Source organism: Talaromyces rugulosus, chromosome II (assembly GCF_013368755.1).
Source record: "Talaromyces rugulosus chromosome II, complete sequence".
Lineage (NCBI taxonomy): Eukaryota > Fungi > Ascomycota > Eurotiomycetes > Eurotiales > Trichocomaceae > Talaromyces > Talaromyces rugulosus.
Genome location: NC_049562.1, coordinates 6376223 through 6391899, shown reverse-complemented (window position 1 = coordinate 6391899; position 15677 = coordinate 6376223). Strand labels below are relative to the sequence as shown.

The window sequence follows — 15677 nt, the reverse complement described above, 5'->3', positions numbered from 1 at the left end:
TGCGAATTGCAATGTTGCTGTTTGGTTTCAAACTGGGCGAACACGCGGTTTTGAATATGGCTTGCCCCTGCGTCAGTTGGTAGTACATGACTCCTGACCACAGAATTTCTAATTAAATGACGTAGTTTAAAGTATTCATAAGTACAAGTAGTTATATTGTAAAACTAACCAGTTGACGTACATGCATCCTAATGTAGTTAGCGTATCAGTATATACAGAATGAAGCTTGTAGAGTTACTAGTAACCAAGTGTGACAAAATCCAAACAATTCCGAGACTCGGAAATACAACATGGAACTGAAAAGCTACTCTTAAACTAAAAACTCAATTCAAATCCTTTGCCAAGGTAACTAAAAACAAGCTTTCCGGCTGCATGAGCTTAACTTGCGTCTTGCCTCTCTCATATCTGCCTGTACTCGGTACGAAAAGGAGTACAGAGTATTATTACTGTGATTAGCTGCATTGAATATTTCCTCCAGTAAAAAATCATTATTAACACGATTACTTCACAATTCAACCGGGCCGAATACGGTAATCCACTCCCCGCCGAGAGCGAAAGCCGATGCCGTAACTGCCGCCCGTACCCGGGCCGATCATTTCCAATCATCTTGATATCTAGTTTTTCTCGCATTGGAATGGAGAATTGTGCGGAGCCCCAACTCTGAAGAAGCTAGATTCCTCTTTCCCACACAAGATGGGTGGAGTTTTTTCGGCTCGCCACCGGCAAATTCGGGATTTTTTCTTGTGGAGGGGGTTTCTTTCAGTGAACTATTTGTTTCAATGTTTTTCCCACACTTTTCCTTTTCGTTTATTTTGTGCTGCTACATCTATCGGGCTTCAAAACACACACAATTGAACTGATATGGCCCGATTCCTGGGCTTTCGAGGCCACCGCCTCAATGTGGCCACCATCCTGCTGGTTGTATTTCCAGCATACATGTGCTTTGGATACAACCTGGCTGTGGCCGGCGGTTTGCTCACGATGCCCTCTTTCATAAAGCAGTTTCCCAAGATGGACACGGAGAATAACACGAGCAAACTCAACTCGAACGTGCAGGGTAACCATTCTTCCAACTACTACTAGTAAACTTCCCAAACTAAACGCAATAACAGGAACCGTCGTGGCATTGTTCACTATCGGCGGTATTCTCGGGGCATTCTCGACTATCCTCGTAGGAGATCTGCTTGGCCGGCGACGTGTGATTTTCCTGGGCTCAGGGCTCGTCATCATCGGGGCCCTGCTCATGTCGTCGTCGTACTCGTTTGGCCAGTTCATCGTCGCCAGACTCATCCAGGGCATCGGTACCGGCGCCACGACCGCGACAGTGCCCGTCTGGCAGTCGGAAATATCAGGCTCGTCGCACCGCGGCGCGCATGTTGTGACCGAGGGTCTCTTCATCTCCACGGGCATCGCAGCCTCGCTGTGGATTGATCTGGGCTTCTCGTTTATCGACACCAGCTCCGTCTCCTGGCGCATCCCGCTGGTCGTCCAGGCGCCCCTGGCCATTTTCGTCATGATCTTCATCTTCCAACTCCCCGAGTCTCCGCGCTGGCTGCTAGGCAAGGGCCACGACCAGGAAGCGCGGGAAATTCTGGGCATTCTGCGCGACGTCGATGCAGACTCGGACACGGTGCGCGGCGAGGTCGCCGATATCGAAAGGTCGCTCGAGCTGATCGGCACGGTCAACAAGTGGGATCTGTTTTCGCTCGGCGAGAAACGCAATTTCCATCGATTGGCGCTGGGGATGGCGGGCCAGTCGTTCTCGCAGCTGTGCGGTATCAACTCGCTCACGTTCTACGCTACCATCATCTTTGAGCAGCGTCTGGGCCTGGGTGGTACCGACTCGCGCATTCTCAGCGCCGCGATGACGACGATTCAGATCGTGGGCGCGCTGGCTGCGGTCCTGACTATTGACCGTCTCGGGCGTCGTCCGCTGATGCTCACCAGCGCGTCTGGCATGTGTATCTCCATGGCTATTCTGGCCGGTACCACGTCGACGGCGAACAACCAGGGTGCACTGATTGTGGCTGTTATCTGCCTTTTCGCGTTCAACATGTTTTACCCCTTTGGCTTCCTCGGCTTGACGTTTTTGTACTCGACTGAGGTGGCGCCGCCACATCTGCGCGCCAAAATTAGTGGCGTGTCCAACTGTTTTACCTGGTTGTTTAACTTTGTGGTTGTCGAGGTCACGCCGACGGGCTTTCAGACGATTAATTATCGATACTATATTATCTGGGCAGTTATCAACTTTGCGATCGTGGTCACGGTGTACTTTTTGTTCCCAGAGACAAATGGCCGCTCGCTCGAGGAGATGGATGAGATATTTATGCTGTCGCACAACATTTTTGATTCGCCAAAGGTTGCGAGGAGTTTGCCGAGTAGCGAGCATTTGGAAGTTGGCGAGGATGGGATTAAAAGTTAGAGCATCTATAGAAAAGCATGTAGTGATTAACCCGTATATATTATGTCCAACTTTGGCACACATTCAATCTTGTAAACATAGGCTATCCTAAAGATATCGAGATCTAGAAGATAATAACTTTATATTATGTACACGCTCGTTTTTGTATAACAAAAACATCTAGTGGTCCAGCGCAAAACGGTCCAAAAACTTAAACGCCTTAAGTCCGGCCTTGACATCGCTGACAAACGAGTCATCGACAGAGTCGCTCGTGTACACACCCGAACGACTGGCGTTAATGCCAACAGTGGACAAGGAAGAGTCAGCGCTGCCCACGGCGCCAACAGGCTTTCCGAAGCGGAATGCGTCGACCAGGATCTCGGCCGGGCGGCCGGCTGGGTAGAATGTCACGGTTGTGTTGGAGGTCGAGTTCTTACTGAAGAGAGCCTCGGCACCGGGAGCCACGATGACGGCGTCAAAGCTGGTTGCATCGGATTGGGAGTAGGTGGCAGATACATCGCCGCTGCTGGTGAGGTGTTCGGCGACAACGACCACGTCGACGTTGGAAGATGCCAGGTCTTTGGCGAGCGTCTGTCCGGCAGTGATGCTGCTGTTGTCGCTGACTGTGGCGAGAACACCCACTGTCAAACCATCAATCTTCTTCAAGGGAGTGCCAAAGGTGCCGACATTGGAGGTCTTGTTGTGGTGGTAGTAGGTAGAATCAGGCTCCGGGGCCGCAACACCAATGACTTCGGCAATGCGCTTGGCGAGATCGTTGTTGACGCGGTTGATCTGGATGATGAAGTTGTTCTTGACCACGTCACTCTGAATGTTGGAAAGCTCAAACCGCAGAGCGTTGATCAGGAACTGCTGCTCGGTGGGGTTCAACGAGTTGTAGAACAGTCCAGGCTGCGACCAAACATCGGCGAATGTCGGGCTGGTTGCGCGGTACAGGCCGCCGTTGACTTTGCGTTTGGGCGCTGAGAAGAAGCCCTTGCCTTGTGTCTCGTTTGCTTGTTTGGGAGAACCGTTGTTCAATGTGTTGGGCGAGTAGGCCGCGGGGTTGAGAGGGATGAACATTTGGCCTGTCCAAGTTAGAGCAGACATGGAGAAATAGAATGGTATAACTCACCAGCTCCATCGCGGTTGTTGTTGTGGAAAGGCACGCGAGGACGGTTAATAGGGATTTGCTCAAAGTTAGGCCCGCCGTTTCGGTTGAGTTGTGTGTCGAGGTATGAGAACAGACGGCCTTGGAGAAGAGGATCCTCGGAAAAGTCGATGCCGCGGACAATGTGGCCGGGTTGGAACTATGAATGTTAGTAACGTCAACCTAAAATATCAAGCAGAGCATACCATCACTTGCTCGGTCTCGGCAAAGTAGTTGTAAGGGTTGCGGTTGAGCTGGAACTTTCCAAGAGGAGTGATGGGCACATCCTCCACTGGAAGGATCTTTGTCGGATCGAGCAGGTCAAAGCCGTATTTGAGTTGATCCTCTTCGTCGATAATTTGAACACCGAGCTAGACAATCCGTTAGAAAATATGGCATGCATATGTGTAACTAAAACGTACCTCCCACTCCGGAAAGCGGCCAGCAGCAATGTTGTCGTATAGATCCTTGCGCAGGTAATCGGCATTCTTTCCAGCGGCAGCCTGTGCCTCTTCCCAGACCAGACTGGCACGGCCTTGCAAAGAAGTCCAGTGGTACTTGACCAGCTTCGAGGCACCGTCGTCGGTCACGAAGCGAAAGGTATGGATACCGAAACCATCAAGATGGCGGATCGAGCGAGGGATACCATGACCGGCCATGGCCCAGAAGAGCGTGTGCAGCGAGCTGGGCTGTTGGCTAAAAAAGTCATAGGCTGTGTCATGGGCAGTGGCAGCCTGGGGGATTTCGTTTACGGGGTGTGGCTTCACGGCATGGATGAGGTCCGGGAACAGAATCGCATCTTGAATGAAAAAGACGGGGATGTTGTTGCCAACAATGTCTATGTGGGTTAACAAAATTTCTTTATCCTTTCCAAAGATCCCACATACCATAGTTGCCCTCATCGGTGTAGAAGCGAAGCGCGAATCCGTGGACGTCTCGAGCAGTGTCTGCACTGCCACGGCTTCCGGCGACAGTCGAGATACGAGCGAATACAGGAGTCTCCTTGCCAGCAGCGCCGAGGAAAGACGCAGCTGTGATATTAGACCAGTCCGCATACGAAGTGAAGACTCCATGGGCGCCAGCACCACGGGCATGTACGGCACGCTCGGGGACCTATCAACCAACGTCAGAGTCTGAAAAATATCTAGATAATGCACGGGTATGCGCGCGACGTACTCGCTCGTGGTCAAAGTGCTGGATTTTCTGCCTGAAAACAAAGTCTTCCAGCAGAGTCGGACCTCGTTCGCCAGCCTTCAAGCTGTTCTGGTCGGCAATGGGTCCGCCGACGTCGCTAGTGAGGTACGAGTTGCTATCATTGAGGTAGAATTGAGATAGGAATTCCTCAGTGTCACGACGATCAAACGCATGAGGGTTCTCCGGTATGTCACGGGCATTGAGCTCCCCTGTCATCATAGGGCACGCCGCCTCAGCTGCAGCGGCCAGGAAGATGGCACCTCCGAGCAAGGTTGTTGTCCGCATTTTGCTGTTTTTGCTGCTTGTTGCACCTCCCTATCTCCGGAGGGGCAGGGGAGCTTGTTTATATGGGGAACAATGTTCCCAAAGTCTAGCCAATGCATCGAATTGGTCGATTATAAATGCAACCGTGATTGGACTGGTCATATCCACTTTGTTCATGGACTACAGATCATGTCATCTTTTATCACGTTTTGTTGAAATGTTTTGGCCGTAATAGGCACTGGCCCAAAATGCTGATCACCGCGGTACATGGTGCTAAGCCTGAAGCGGCAGGAGTGATTCCTAAGGCGCGCAATGAGGGTGCCTTGATTGGATATAGACATACTGGGGTGGTACAAAGGCCGAAAACAAGGGGCAATATTTTTCATCCGGATTCCGGATTCCTCTATCATGCAACAATCGCGATGTTGGCGGAAAAGTAAGAATGATTCCAAAGAGTCGGCGGCAAGGCCCGTCAGCAAGCTAGGGCCGCCTTGGCATTTCAAATAAAAGCGACTCGATAGGCTCGTCCGCGTGATAAGTGGTGATTACTGGCTTAGCTGCAACCAGGTTGGAGGACGGTCGAGGCCATCTCGCTTGGTAATGGTCAGCCAGACCCTGTAGTATTATTAATACCGTGCGTCTGACGTAAAAGTTCATAACCGGCGCTTAATATAGAATTATTGAAATATCTTCCATCTAATAGGCAAATCGAAATGATATTGTTCCTAATAGTGCTTGTCCGTAGACCGCTATTTACTATACGTAAGATCACCTGGTTCTGATCACGGATTCGGAATAATGTATACAAAACATGGAGAAATAACGGTCGACAACTCTAAAGCTACGTAGTTGTCTGCAGATCCTTGCCCTTTATTTAAGTTTTAACGTTAAAAGTGGACATAGTTGACTCTGTCCGGACTCCGGAGTATTTATAGAACTAGGAAATATGTCCGAAATCTCGGGCCAAGACATTTGTTTTCCGTTCTTGTCAGCTGAAATCAGTCGATGTTTCCTTTCCTGGCCAGTCTTTGGAATCAATTGATCTGCGTGTCGCAATATTGCAAAGTCGACATGGAGCTTTTAATCCCGCTTTACAGGTCAGTTGATACCTACGAGCAATAGGTTACAATATTGCGCAGATGCACGGTCATAACGGCTGTTCATTCAATTCATTAAACACGGTAAACCTCTCCTATTCTTGAACGCCAGCAATACGCCCCCTAAATCACGCCGTCAATGCTGTCCTTTCGCCATTCCAATTCCATCGCTTTCATCGCATATCAAGTGCCAACAAATCGATAGCCAGTGTTTGACGATTCATGCGTTGTACACGATGGTAAAGCCTGGGAGAACTTGTCAGTAGAGACACCATCTTGCGAGGGAACCACATACTTCGATGGTAGGTTTTCCCTTCTTCGGTATGGACTTCTTCGCGGTCTTCAAAATGCTGTGTGCCACTGCATCCGATCGTAAGAATAGAAATGTCCTGATGGACGCTGCGGACGGATATCTGTTTCCAGGGCCCGTAGCCGCCAATCCTGGTCGAAAGCCTTGGAGAGTCGTCGCCGTTTCTGTGCTGACGAGAGACAAAAGGTTCACCCTTGGACAGGTTCACAAACTCCTTGATATCCAACACCTCTTTTGCCTTTTCATTCAAAAGCGTCACAAAGGAGCACTGGGGAATTCTTGTGTCATGAAATGGCTGGTAGGGGATGACGGTTAAACTGATGTGTCGAGCCATCTTCCACTTTGACCAAAAGAAATCTTCCAGTTCACGCTGACGGAAGCGGCTTCCCCACCGCTTGATAGAGGAGAGATAATGATTCTCAGCATCGATCACGGCCTGCATGGAGGGGTCGGAAGAGCCAAGGTCGTCGAAAGTGGTTAGCTCTGGTGTGAGGAGGATACAGTCGACAGACCCGGTCCAGTCCAGGGATTCCTCTGCAATCTTGCCTAGTTGTTGTGCCTCTTCGATGTCTCCGTTGAAAATATTGTCCATTCTGAGCCGGGCCATCATGACTTTTGTTTTGGACACGAAGATGACAAAGTCATCACATTTGAAACAGGTCATGCGAGTTCCTTTCAGGTCTGCAAAGTCAGAGTGCAAGAAAATGGGGTCATCTGGGCTCCAGGATTTGAGGATGACTTGGTTCGGACCAGGCAGACACCAAGCTTCAATCTGTTTGCCATCTCGATCACAGGTGCCCTTGATAGGCTCGACGAGTGCAAACTCGATGGGACGACTGGGCAGCTTTTTTTCGGTGTTGGGAGGCGATTTTGGGAGACTTTTTGGGGAGCCTTGCGGAGTCATCCTGAGTCAGTGGCTTTGGATGGTTTGGGGGGGGGGGGTGAGTAGCAGGGAGCAGAGGCAACAAAGAAACATCTTGTTTTGAGTGTGTGTGAGTGTGTGTGTTGATTAGTCGTCGTGGATGTGCAGTTATACATCATCATAGTGGTCAACTGGTAGTGATATCCAGTGTTTGGTGTGACTAACATTGACTGGTTACCATACAAACCACGAACTGGGAATGAATTTATGTTTAGCAGCTAACATTGGAACAATAGCAGAGAGGAACAAACAAGCAAGTTCTGTATTATATTACTATATAATATATTTAGTAGAATTGCTAGACAGAGAATGAATGAGAACAAAAGGATTGTAAGTATCTCTATCAGCCGTATTCTTTGTTCTTGTTGTGCTTTGAGATCTATGACTAGGGCTCACAGTGCATTCAAATGTTGTCAGGCATTGTCAGGTGCATTGTCATACAAAGCCTGCTTGCTATGAATAGCAGGCCCTAATATCTATTGGTAATGTATAATCTTCAACTTCTTAAAAAGAGAATCTACTCTGACTCTAATAATATGACTGACGTGTGCAACTAGAGTCACCAGTCTGTTGCCAAGAATCGACCGGGTTAATTAACCGGTATTTCCGTATTACCCGTAATGAGGGCGTAATTTAAGGTTTTTGCGTATGCCAAGACCGCCGGTAATTGGGCGCTTGGAATAAAAACGGGCAAACGCGGCTCGCGCGGCTCGAAGCGGGCTAGCGCGCCCCCACGTGACATCCCCGTTCGGCTATAGCGCGGGCGAATTAAGGAATCAGCGCGCGCGATCGCAAAAAGGTGGGTCCCACCCCCCAGATCCTGCTGTCTGACTGGCTGCTGAATCTGGGGTACCTTGTATCGCATCCACCTGACTAACCCCAACACTATCTGACGTCAGGATCGGTATCCAGCCAGTCGCAACGCGCGAGACCCACTCGGTCAGCGCGAGAAAAAAAAAAAAAAAAAAAAAAAAAAAAAAAGGCGCCGGTGAATGAAACAGTGCCAAAGCCTCACGTTTTGCTCCTCCCTTCCTCCTCCTCCCTTTTTCCTCCCCGCCTGAAATGCGCGTCAAAATACCACCGTCTGTCAGCAAATCGCCGCCCAAACATGAAGTGATTCAGCAATTTATCAAGGACTGACATTGGTCCTTCGATTTTTATCTTTTCACATCTTTCTTACTCTATCACAATCATGTCGTCCGTTCCTTCGAGTAGTGGGTCGGCGCTCACTAGGCAATGCTCGCATAGCAGCGACCTCCCCTCCCTCAGCCCCTCCTCGGCCCTCACCTCGCACCGCTCGTTCTCCTTCATTCGGTCACCTTCGTTTGGCAGCAAGCCAAAGACGTTGGCGGCGGCTACTATCCCTGAGAGCGACAAGGAGCCTATTTTCGACGAGATCCGTGACTGCGACGAGCCGCCTTATCCGCAGACAAACACAAAGTCGCTTTCGCCCTCGCGCGGACTTAAAGCAGAGTCGAACAACATCACTGTCAAGAAGAGGTCGCCTGTGAAGAGTCAGAGGAGCCAGCCGGCGAATGGTACTACCGCTTCTTCGCAGCCGCACAAGCACAAGTGGTTGAACAAGCTCGATCCGCGCGTCGACGCCAAGCTGCTCGAAGAGCAACGGCGGCGCGTTGAGAAGGAGGAAAAGGATAGGCGGAAGAAGAAGGAAGAAGGCATGATAGAGGATCTGATGCCCAAATGGGTGCAGTGACCGTCAGAAGCTCTTCCTCTTTCCTTTCCATATTGCACATTTCTTCCCATTTTCCTATTTTCCATTTCCATTTTCCCTTTTTTTTTCGGTGTTAATTTTGCCTTATGACTATTATGATATCCCATGCCTGCAAGTACTGAATTTGTTGCATACTTGAGTCCTTTTATTCTTTTGGCCTGATAGTTTTCTTTAACGATAGACCTGTTTTAGGATACCTAATATCCATTTTATCCTATGCAATCAATCATCCTTCCATATTTCCCATATTTCCATTTCAGACCGACTGTTGCATGACTCCAGCCCGGTGACGTCAACACAGTCAGTCACTCACCCCTCACAGCAAGCTCCAATCCCTGGCTTGTCAGCGCGTGCGATGTTTCTAGAAACTTTCCTTTGGGCCGCATGCAGCCTGGTTGAGCTGTCAACCAGGAAAACCTCTTGCTTTTTTGACTTTTTTACCCCGCGCGGCCAAGGCTTGGGGGAACCTTGGCGTGAGGATTTCTCCGAGGGATATTAATATATTAGTGATTTTTTATTACCATATTTAAATTAAATGTATATATGGAGTATATAGTGGATGACTGAATACACTAGTAAAGCTGTTAATGACGGCACTTTATTGCCATTGACTGGTGCCCCTGCACAGGTACATGTAGTGTACTCTTGGCGGTTTACAGATGGTTTACGGTGTAGGTTCTGTTGCCTAAGTTAGCGGAAGCTAATATGACCAGTGTTCGCCACCTCGCCACCATTATTATATAAACCATAAAAGAATAGCTCTGGTAGAAGCCCAAGAGCAACTTGAAGTTTGCAGCATTTCCCCTAATATACTCCGGTTAGGCGACATTTCCCTATCTCGTGCCTCTACCAGAGCAATGTCCGCACCATACTAGAGGCAGGGTTTGCAGCTGTCGACAAAGTCCATACGAACAGCAGTGTCTAGAGCCTCTGAAGAGTCAGCACCGTGATCGAGAGGCAACTTGAGACTCGGGGCGTGCCCCTTGCTAATGGCTATCGCCGGACTGTCTCCAACTTCCGCGCCGTATTTTAACAGCGACTCGACTGCCAGGAGATTGGAGTTTGAAACTGGATAGTTAAGGGGACAGCCCCATGGCCCACTGCCAAGTGTTTGAGCGTTAAGGCCTCCGCGGCTATCGTCCGCATTGACGTCAAGTTTGTAGTTGCCGATCAGATAAGCAACCATAGTGAATGACATGGCAGCATGGTGAAGGGCATTGCTGTGGGTAGGTTCTGCACCGCGAGCAACGAGATGATCGAGAATATCGACGTCGTCATACGTTGCAGCTCTGTTTAGAACTCCAACCGCATTATCGTGACCCTCTCTGTTACTATCAGAGTAGTGAGCCTCCTCGCTTGGAGCATTAATGTTTAGCCCTTGGTCTAGCAACCAGTCTAGTACTTTTTTCATTTGGGATAGCGAAACTAGGATACACTTAGCTTTCGTATTACTAGAAAATTACTAAATCAAGCGCATCTCACTCATGGCAAAGCGTTATAGCGCTCATTACCCGCCTTGTAATCCCTCCCAAGCCCCTTTAGAAGTTCTAGAATAGGTACAGAGCTCTTCTGAGCTAAAAGAGCCAAGGCTATCGTACTTGGACTGGCCCCTTGTTCAATCAGGCATCGCGTCCCGTCCACCCAGTGGTCGTACAAGGCGGTCCGCGAGAGTAGTCTGTTCAGCTCGTTGGGCCCAAGGTGCTCGAAGGACTCTTGGACCTGGCTCCGGAATCGATCCAGGTCGCGTATTTCACACACTGCCATGCATTTTTCGAGCGCAACCTGCTACAATGCCTGACGTCCTGGCTCCTATTCTTGGAGCAGTTGAGTACTATGTAATTCGGCAGCAACCGGCTACGGCCTAGCGGCTTAGACAGTTAGTTCTGGGACTAAATACAATTGGAGGGCTGGAAGTATATGCACAATCCGGCTGGAATAAATATTCACCGCCATGTGCCACGTCAACTGGCTCAGGTCGGATATTGTCATAGGCAGTTTCAAAGTTCCTAGATTTAAAAATAAAAGGCTCAAAAGTGACATCTGAACTCTAGTCTGTTTTGCTCATTTTCGATTTTAATCTCTTGTATTTGAAATATTCGAGAAGGAATCGCTTCGTACATGGATTTTATCCACGGAATCGTGTGGATGTCCTGTCCGGTCTCAAATGCTTCAATTTATGGCCAATATTTTACTTTCAAAACGAGTAAGCCACTGCTGTACCAGTTACCGTTGGTATAAACTGGGTGGGCAACTTTTTGAAACGCCAAACTGATCCCAAAACATGATTTGCGCGAAAATCTTGATTTCAATACCGAGTTGATATTATAAAGTCTATTCCGCTAAAGCTAATCTTAACTACTACTGCTCCTATTCTCCATTGTACATTCTAGTATGAATGGGCTAGTATGCGGGCACCATCGATGCACCGCGGAGTCTCGGTCTTATTTATAGCGGCTTACACTGTGTGGGGATGCAGAAAAAAATGATAGTAACAAGAGACGTTAGTATAATCCGGAATAATATTTAAACCCCGCGTAATCCCATTTTTTGGAGTGACTGCTTCGGCCCATTTAAACCCGTATTTATATGCGCTACTCACCATGAAGATTTACTCAACTGCCATCCTCATGGCAAACCTCGCTGCTGCGCAGGCAGTCCGGTATCTCGGACGAGTGAATCCGGCAACCAGCGAGTTGACCTGGCCTGGCACCGGCGTGGCATTTACTTTTACCGGAACTTCAGCTACCATTAGACTTGCTGAGGTGAATGGTAGCAATAGTGTCGACCTGATAATTGACGGCGGCGAGCCAACGGTTATTTCAAACGTTACCGGCAGCTCCATTACTACACCATCCGGATTGGCACCAGGCAATCACACCGTCGAACTGCGCAAGCGTTCCGAAGCCCTCTATGGCACAATTGTTCTCGGCAATATCACCAGTAATGGGACTCTAACCAAGAATGTACCTCCTAGTCCCACGCAGAAAATCGAGATTATCGGAGACTCAATCAGCGTCGGCTACGGGTTAGACGGCACATACCCTTGCATCAACAGTGCAGCCCTCGAAGACAATCCCAAAACATATGGCGCGTTGGCAGCCGAGTCCCTAGGCGCGGATTACAGCGTGATAGCCTGGAGCGGAATAGGACTTGTACGAAACTATGTTACGACGACGATAGACACAAGCCCTGTTATGCCGGAGCTCTATACTCGGTATGGGGCCGATGATGCGGACGACAGCTACACGTTTCCGGCGGATTGGATACCGGATGCCGTCGTTATCAATCTGGGTACAAACGACTTTGGATATGTTCTGACTAATGATACATCGGGACAGCCGTACGACGCGCGTGAGCCTCTAGATCCGAGCGTATACACGGCCGCCATGGTCAACTTTGTCGATGCCATTCGACAGCACTATGCTGACGCAGAGTTTTTCTTGCTGACCTCGCCAATGCTCAGCGACAGCTACCCGACGACAGAGGACGCGCAGCACACGACACAGTATAATGCACTAAAGGCTGCCATTTCGCAAATCGGCGGACATGCGCATTTAGTTGACTGGCCCTCGCAGGGTTCTGCTGTAGGTTGTGACTATCATCCCAATGCAGCGACGCATGCAGCCGAGGGGGACGTTTTGGCTTTGGCGATTAGTTCTGTACTGGGATGGTGATGTAGGAAATTAGTAGCATTTCTTATCGTATAAACAAAATATATCCTAAATAGCAACTCCAATAGGCATATCCACCTCCTGTTCAACCCTAATCTCCACCCTCGCCCCCCACAAATCACCAATTAGACACGCCATATACCCAGCAAACATCAACACCACAGCCCACTCCATAATCGCCGCGATATCAAACCTTTTCAGCCACCAGGTCATGATAGCAAACAAAGCTACGAGCGCAAACTCGGCCGCGACGAAGATGCTCTTTATTGCCAAACTTGGCTTTGAAATGGGAAGCAAGTCGACGGCGGTGGAGGAGAATTTGTCGACGAAATCATCATCATCATGATTGCTTAGGGTTATTTGTCGGTGTTGCCGGATTCGGACAAAGGACCAGCCACAAAGCAAGCCGCAACCTACAACGTGTGTGGTTATGCTGGCGGAGAGTAAACTGCGATGGACCGATGGGTAGCGCGCCGTGTCGAAGATGGTCAGTAGGATCAGCGCAGTGGCGCCGATGAGGGAGAGCAGCGTGCTTAGAAGCGGGAGGACGATGCGTGTCCATATTGAGTGCACGGATTTCCAGGATGCTGTTGACGATGACGATGACGAATCACGTATTGCGTCCGAGGATGGACTCATATACAAGAAATATAGCGTCGTGCTGGGAATGTATGTAGCCATGGAGAGCGAGGTGCAGATGATGAACAGCGGTTTGAGCGACTGCGCGCCAATGTCGGAGATGAATCTGAATTACAAATCAGTTTGTGCATTGTGTTTCTTTTTGGTAGATTTCGTACGCTATTTTTTGAGTGTCTTCTTCAGATGCGTATCGCGGTTCACCAGAGGTATACCAGGAGCTAAACAGCGCAGCCAGCATTGCTAGAAACATTAGTCAGGCTTTCTAGAACAGCGATAAAAACTTACCAAGCCATGATGATACTGTGATTGTGGGCAAAACAAAGGCCCATTGTCGTAATTTGGTGAGAGCCATACTGTCAGTAGTGTTGGTGTCAGGGTGATTGTAGTCGAAAATTCGTCTTTGAAACGACAATGGGAAATATTGCATATATATAGCACATGGACCGTGAAAGATTAGAATACAGTACGTACTAGTATGTAGTAACAATTCCTGCCACATGCCTCTGAGGGGTTAGGTCAAATTTCCCAAAAGGGAAATAAATCATCCACGTGTGTTACTCTGTGTGACCATCTTCGGGATACGTATCAGCACGTCATACGTACTGGTAGTACAGTATTTGACTATACCTTTTCGACGTATTATTGAAATTAGTAAAATACTGCAGAAAGGATGGAGAAATGCTGCGGCACTCTGTGGAATGTCGATCGTACCTGCCGAGAAGCCATTTTGCGGAATTTCACGATTTCGCGGCCGTGCTACTACGTACTAGTTGAAAATAAATCTAAATGTGCATTTATTTATTAACTAATCGTACCAAATCACATTCATGCCAAAGCCCTTTTCTGGGATGTCGACTCTAGCCACCCTAGCCAACAGCTCGTTCTTGAAGCGGTACATCTCAACAAACCCATCCTGATCGTCGCACAGGGCCAGCCACTCGTCGCTCCAGTCGCACGGACTCACCGCGTTCGAGTGACCGCCGCTCGTCGACGTCGGGTTGATGAAGAGCTGTTTCTCGATGTTTCCTTCGGGTCCCAGTCGGAATGCGCTGATATAGCCGTGCACGTCGTTGTGATTGGATCGCGCCGTGGCGAAGAGATACTTGCCGCTCTGCGTCGGAAAGACTACGTCGGAGCGATACTTGTTGCGTGGGGGAAGACCTGGTGGGATTAATGGATAGATTAGGCGTGTGAAGACGGGGACGTGGCGCTTCTCGTCAATCACGTAGACGGCCAGTCGGTTTCCAGCTTCCATCAGCGCGTAGAGGTAGTGTCCGCTGGGGTGGATTGCAACCCATCGCGGGTGGTCGCCAGGGCCTGGGGCCTCGACACTGTCTACTAAAGTGAGCTCCCCAGTCTCCGGGTCCTTCTTATGCGTCCAGATCTTGTTTGCGCCCATGTCGGCCGAATATAAATATGTCTCGGTCGGGTCAAACACACTGCCGTGGATGCCCGAGTGAGGGTCAATCTCAAAATTTTGGACATTGCGATCAAGTTTGCCGGTCTTGTTGACGGAAAAGACGTTGCCGAATCCCGCGTGTTTGTAGAAGGGGTTGCCGTAGACGTTATATGGCGGTTTCTTGGCGGCCAGCACGAAGATGGCTCGCGTGTTTGTTTCGGAGGATGATGCGAGGGCTATTTCAGAGTATTTGTTAGTAGCAGACTGGTATTTGGTGAAAAATAAAACGCACGGTCTCCTCCCATCGGATGCGAGGCTTCATGGACAATATCGGTCGGACTGCGCACGGCGAAGCTGGACCACTTTTTCATGGCAGCGCCGTATATGTTTTTCTTGGCATGCTGTTATCGTCAGAGGACTGTCTGTTGCGAATTGCATTGGATCTCACGTCAAAGGTCATCCACGAGATGGGCTCGTCTTCGGGGATCTCGGTCTTTTTGAGTAGCGTCAGGGTAAGGGCTTCATCGTCAAAAGCGACGGTGTATATTCTGCCGGGCGGCGTCCAGGTACCGATCATGAGATGGTGCAGCATTTTGGATTTGGGGAGTCTTTGCATGGAATGTGTGATGAAATATCATACATGTAAATGTTGAGAATTGTTTGAGAAGTCAAATATTGACGGCGGGGTCGGAACGATGACGCTGCGAGGCTCCCGAAGGCAAGAGCCGACAACTCCACTGTGGGGATCGCCGGGTAATGCAACAAGTATATATACATATATTTATATATATGTATATGGCTAAATTATTCAATGTTGAGGTGTCTTGAGAGTTCGATAAGAATATTAATACATCAATTGATGTCGAATGCCATGCAACGGTCAAGGTATTGGTTAGCTGGT

General features: G+C 49.2%; 8 protein-coding genes across 8 annotated transcripts; 3 read left to right on the top strand and 5 right to left on the bottom strand.

Moving 5' to 3' along the window:
• Positions 1-861: 861 nt before the first annotated feature.
• TRUGW13939_04698 (uncharacterized protein) lies at positions 862-2422 on the top strand (the record flags this gene model as incomplete). Its single annotated transcript, XM_035487865.1, has 2 exons — positions 862-1057; positions 1113-2422. 2 exons carry the CDS (start codon positions 862-864, stop codon positions 2420-2422), a joined length of 1506 nt encoding a protein of 501 aa, XP_035343758.1.
• Positions 2423-2581: 159 nt separating this feature from the next.
• Positions 2582-5027, bottom strand: TRUGW13939_04697 (uncharacterized protein; the record flags this gene model as incomplete). Its single annotated transcript, XM_035487864.1, has 6 exons — positions 2582-3486; positions 3534-3708; positions 3755-3919; positions 3971-4386; positions 4436-4661; positions 4725-5027. 6 exons carry the CDS (start codon positions 5025-5027, stop codon positions 2582-2584), a joined length of 2190 nt encoding a protein of 729 aa, XP_035343757.1.
• Positions 5028-6323: 1296 nt separating this feature from the next.
• Positions 6324-7317, bottom strand: TRUGW13939_04696 (uncharacterized protein; the record flags this gene model as incomplete). Its single annotated transcript, XM_035487863.1, has 2 exons — positions 6324-6349; positions 6399-7317. 2 exons carry the CDS (start codon positions 7315-7317, stop codon positions 6324-6326), a joined length of 945 nt encoding a protein of 314 aa, XP_035343756.1.
• A 1210-nt stretch (positions 7318-8527) lies between these two features.
• TRUGW13939_04695 (uncharacterized protein) lies at positions 8528-9049 on the top strand (the record flags this gene model as incomplete). The annotated part of the gene is made up of 1 exon (XM_035487862.1): positions 8528-9049. The coding sequence occupies one exon, from the start codon at positions 8528-8530 to the stop codon at positions 9047-9049; it is 522 nt and encodes a 173-aa protein (XP_035343755.1).
• An 889-nt stretch (positions 9050-9938) lies between these two features.
• Positions 9939-10478, bottom strand: TRUGW13939_04694 (uncharacterized protein; the record flags this gene model as incomplete). Its single annotated transcript, XM_035487861.1, has 1 exon — positions 9939-10478. The coding sequence occupies one exon, from the start codon at positions 10476-10478 to the stop codon at positions 9939-9941; it is 540 nt and encodes a 179-aa protein (XP_035343754.1).
• A 1189-nt stretch (positions 10479-11667) lies between these two features.
• On the top strand, positions 11668-12741 carry TRUGW13939_04693 (uncharacterized protein; the record flags this gene model as incomplete). The annotated part of the gene is made up of 1 exon (XM_035487860.1): positions 11668-12741. The coding sequence occupies one exon, from the start codon at positions 11668-11670 to the stop codon at positions 12739-12741; it is 1074 nt and encodes a 357-aa protein (XP_035343753.1).
• Positions 12742-12786: 45 nt separating this feature from the next.
• Positions 12787-13729, bottom strand: TRUGW13939_04692 (uncharacterized protein; the record flags this gene model as incomplete). The annotated part of the gene is made up of 3 exons (XM_035487859.1): positions 12787-13483; positions 13536-13617; positions 13663-13729. 3 exons carry the CDS (start codon positions 13727-13729, stop codon positions 12787-12789), a joined length of 846 nt encoding a protein of 281 aa, XP_035343752.1.
• Positions 13730-14182: 453 nt separating this feature from the next.
• On the bottom strand, positions 14183-15368 carry TRUGW13939_04691 (uncharacterized protein; the record flags this gene model as incomplete). Its single annotated transcript, XM_035487858.1, has 3 exons — positions 14183-15012; positions 15069-15177; positions 15225-15368. The coding sequence occupies 3 exons, from the start codon at positions 15366-15368 to the stop codon at positions 14183-14185; spliced, it is 1083 nt and encodes a 360-aa protein (XP_035343751.1).
• Positions 15369-15677: the final 309 nt, after the last annotated feature.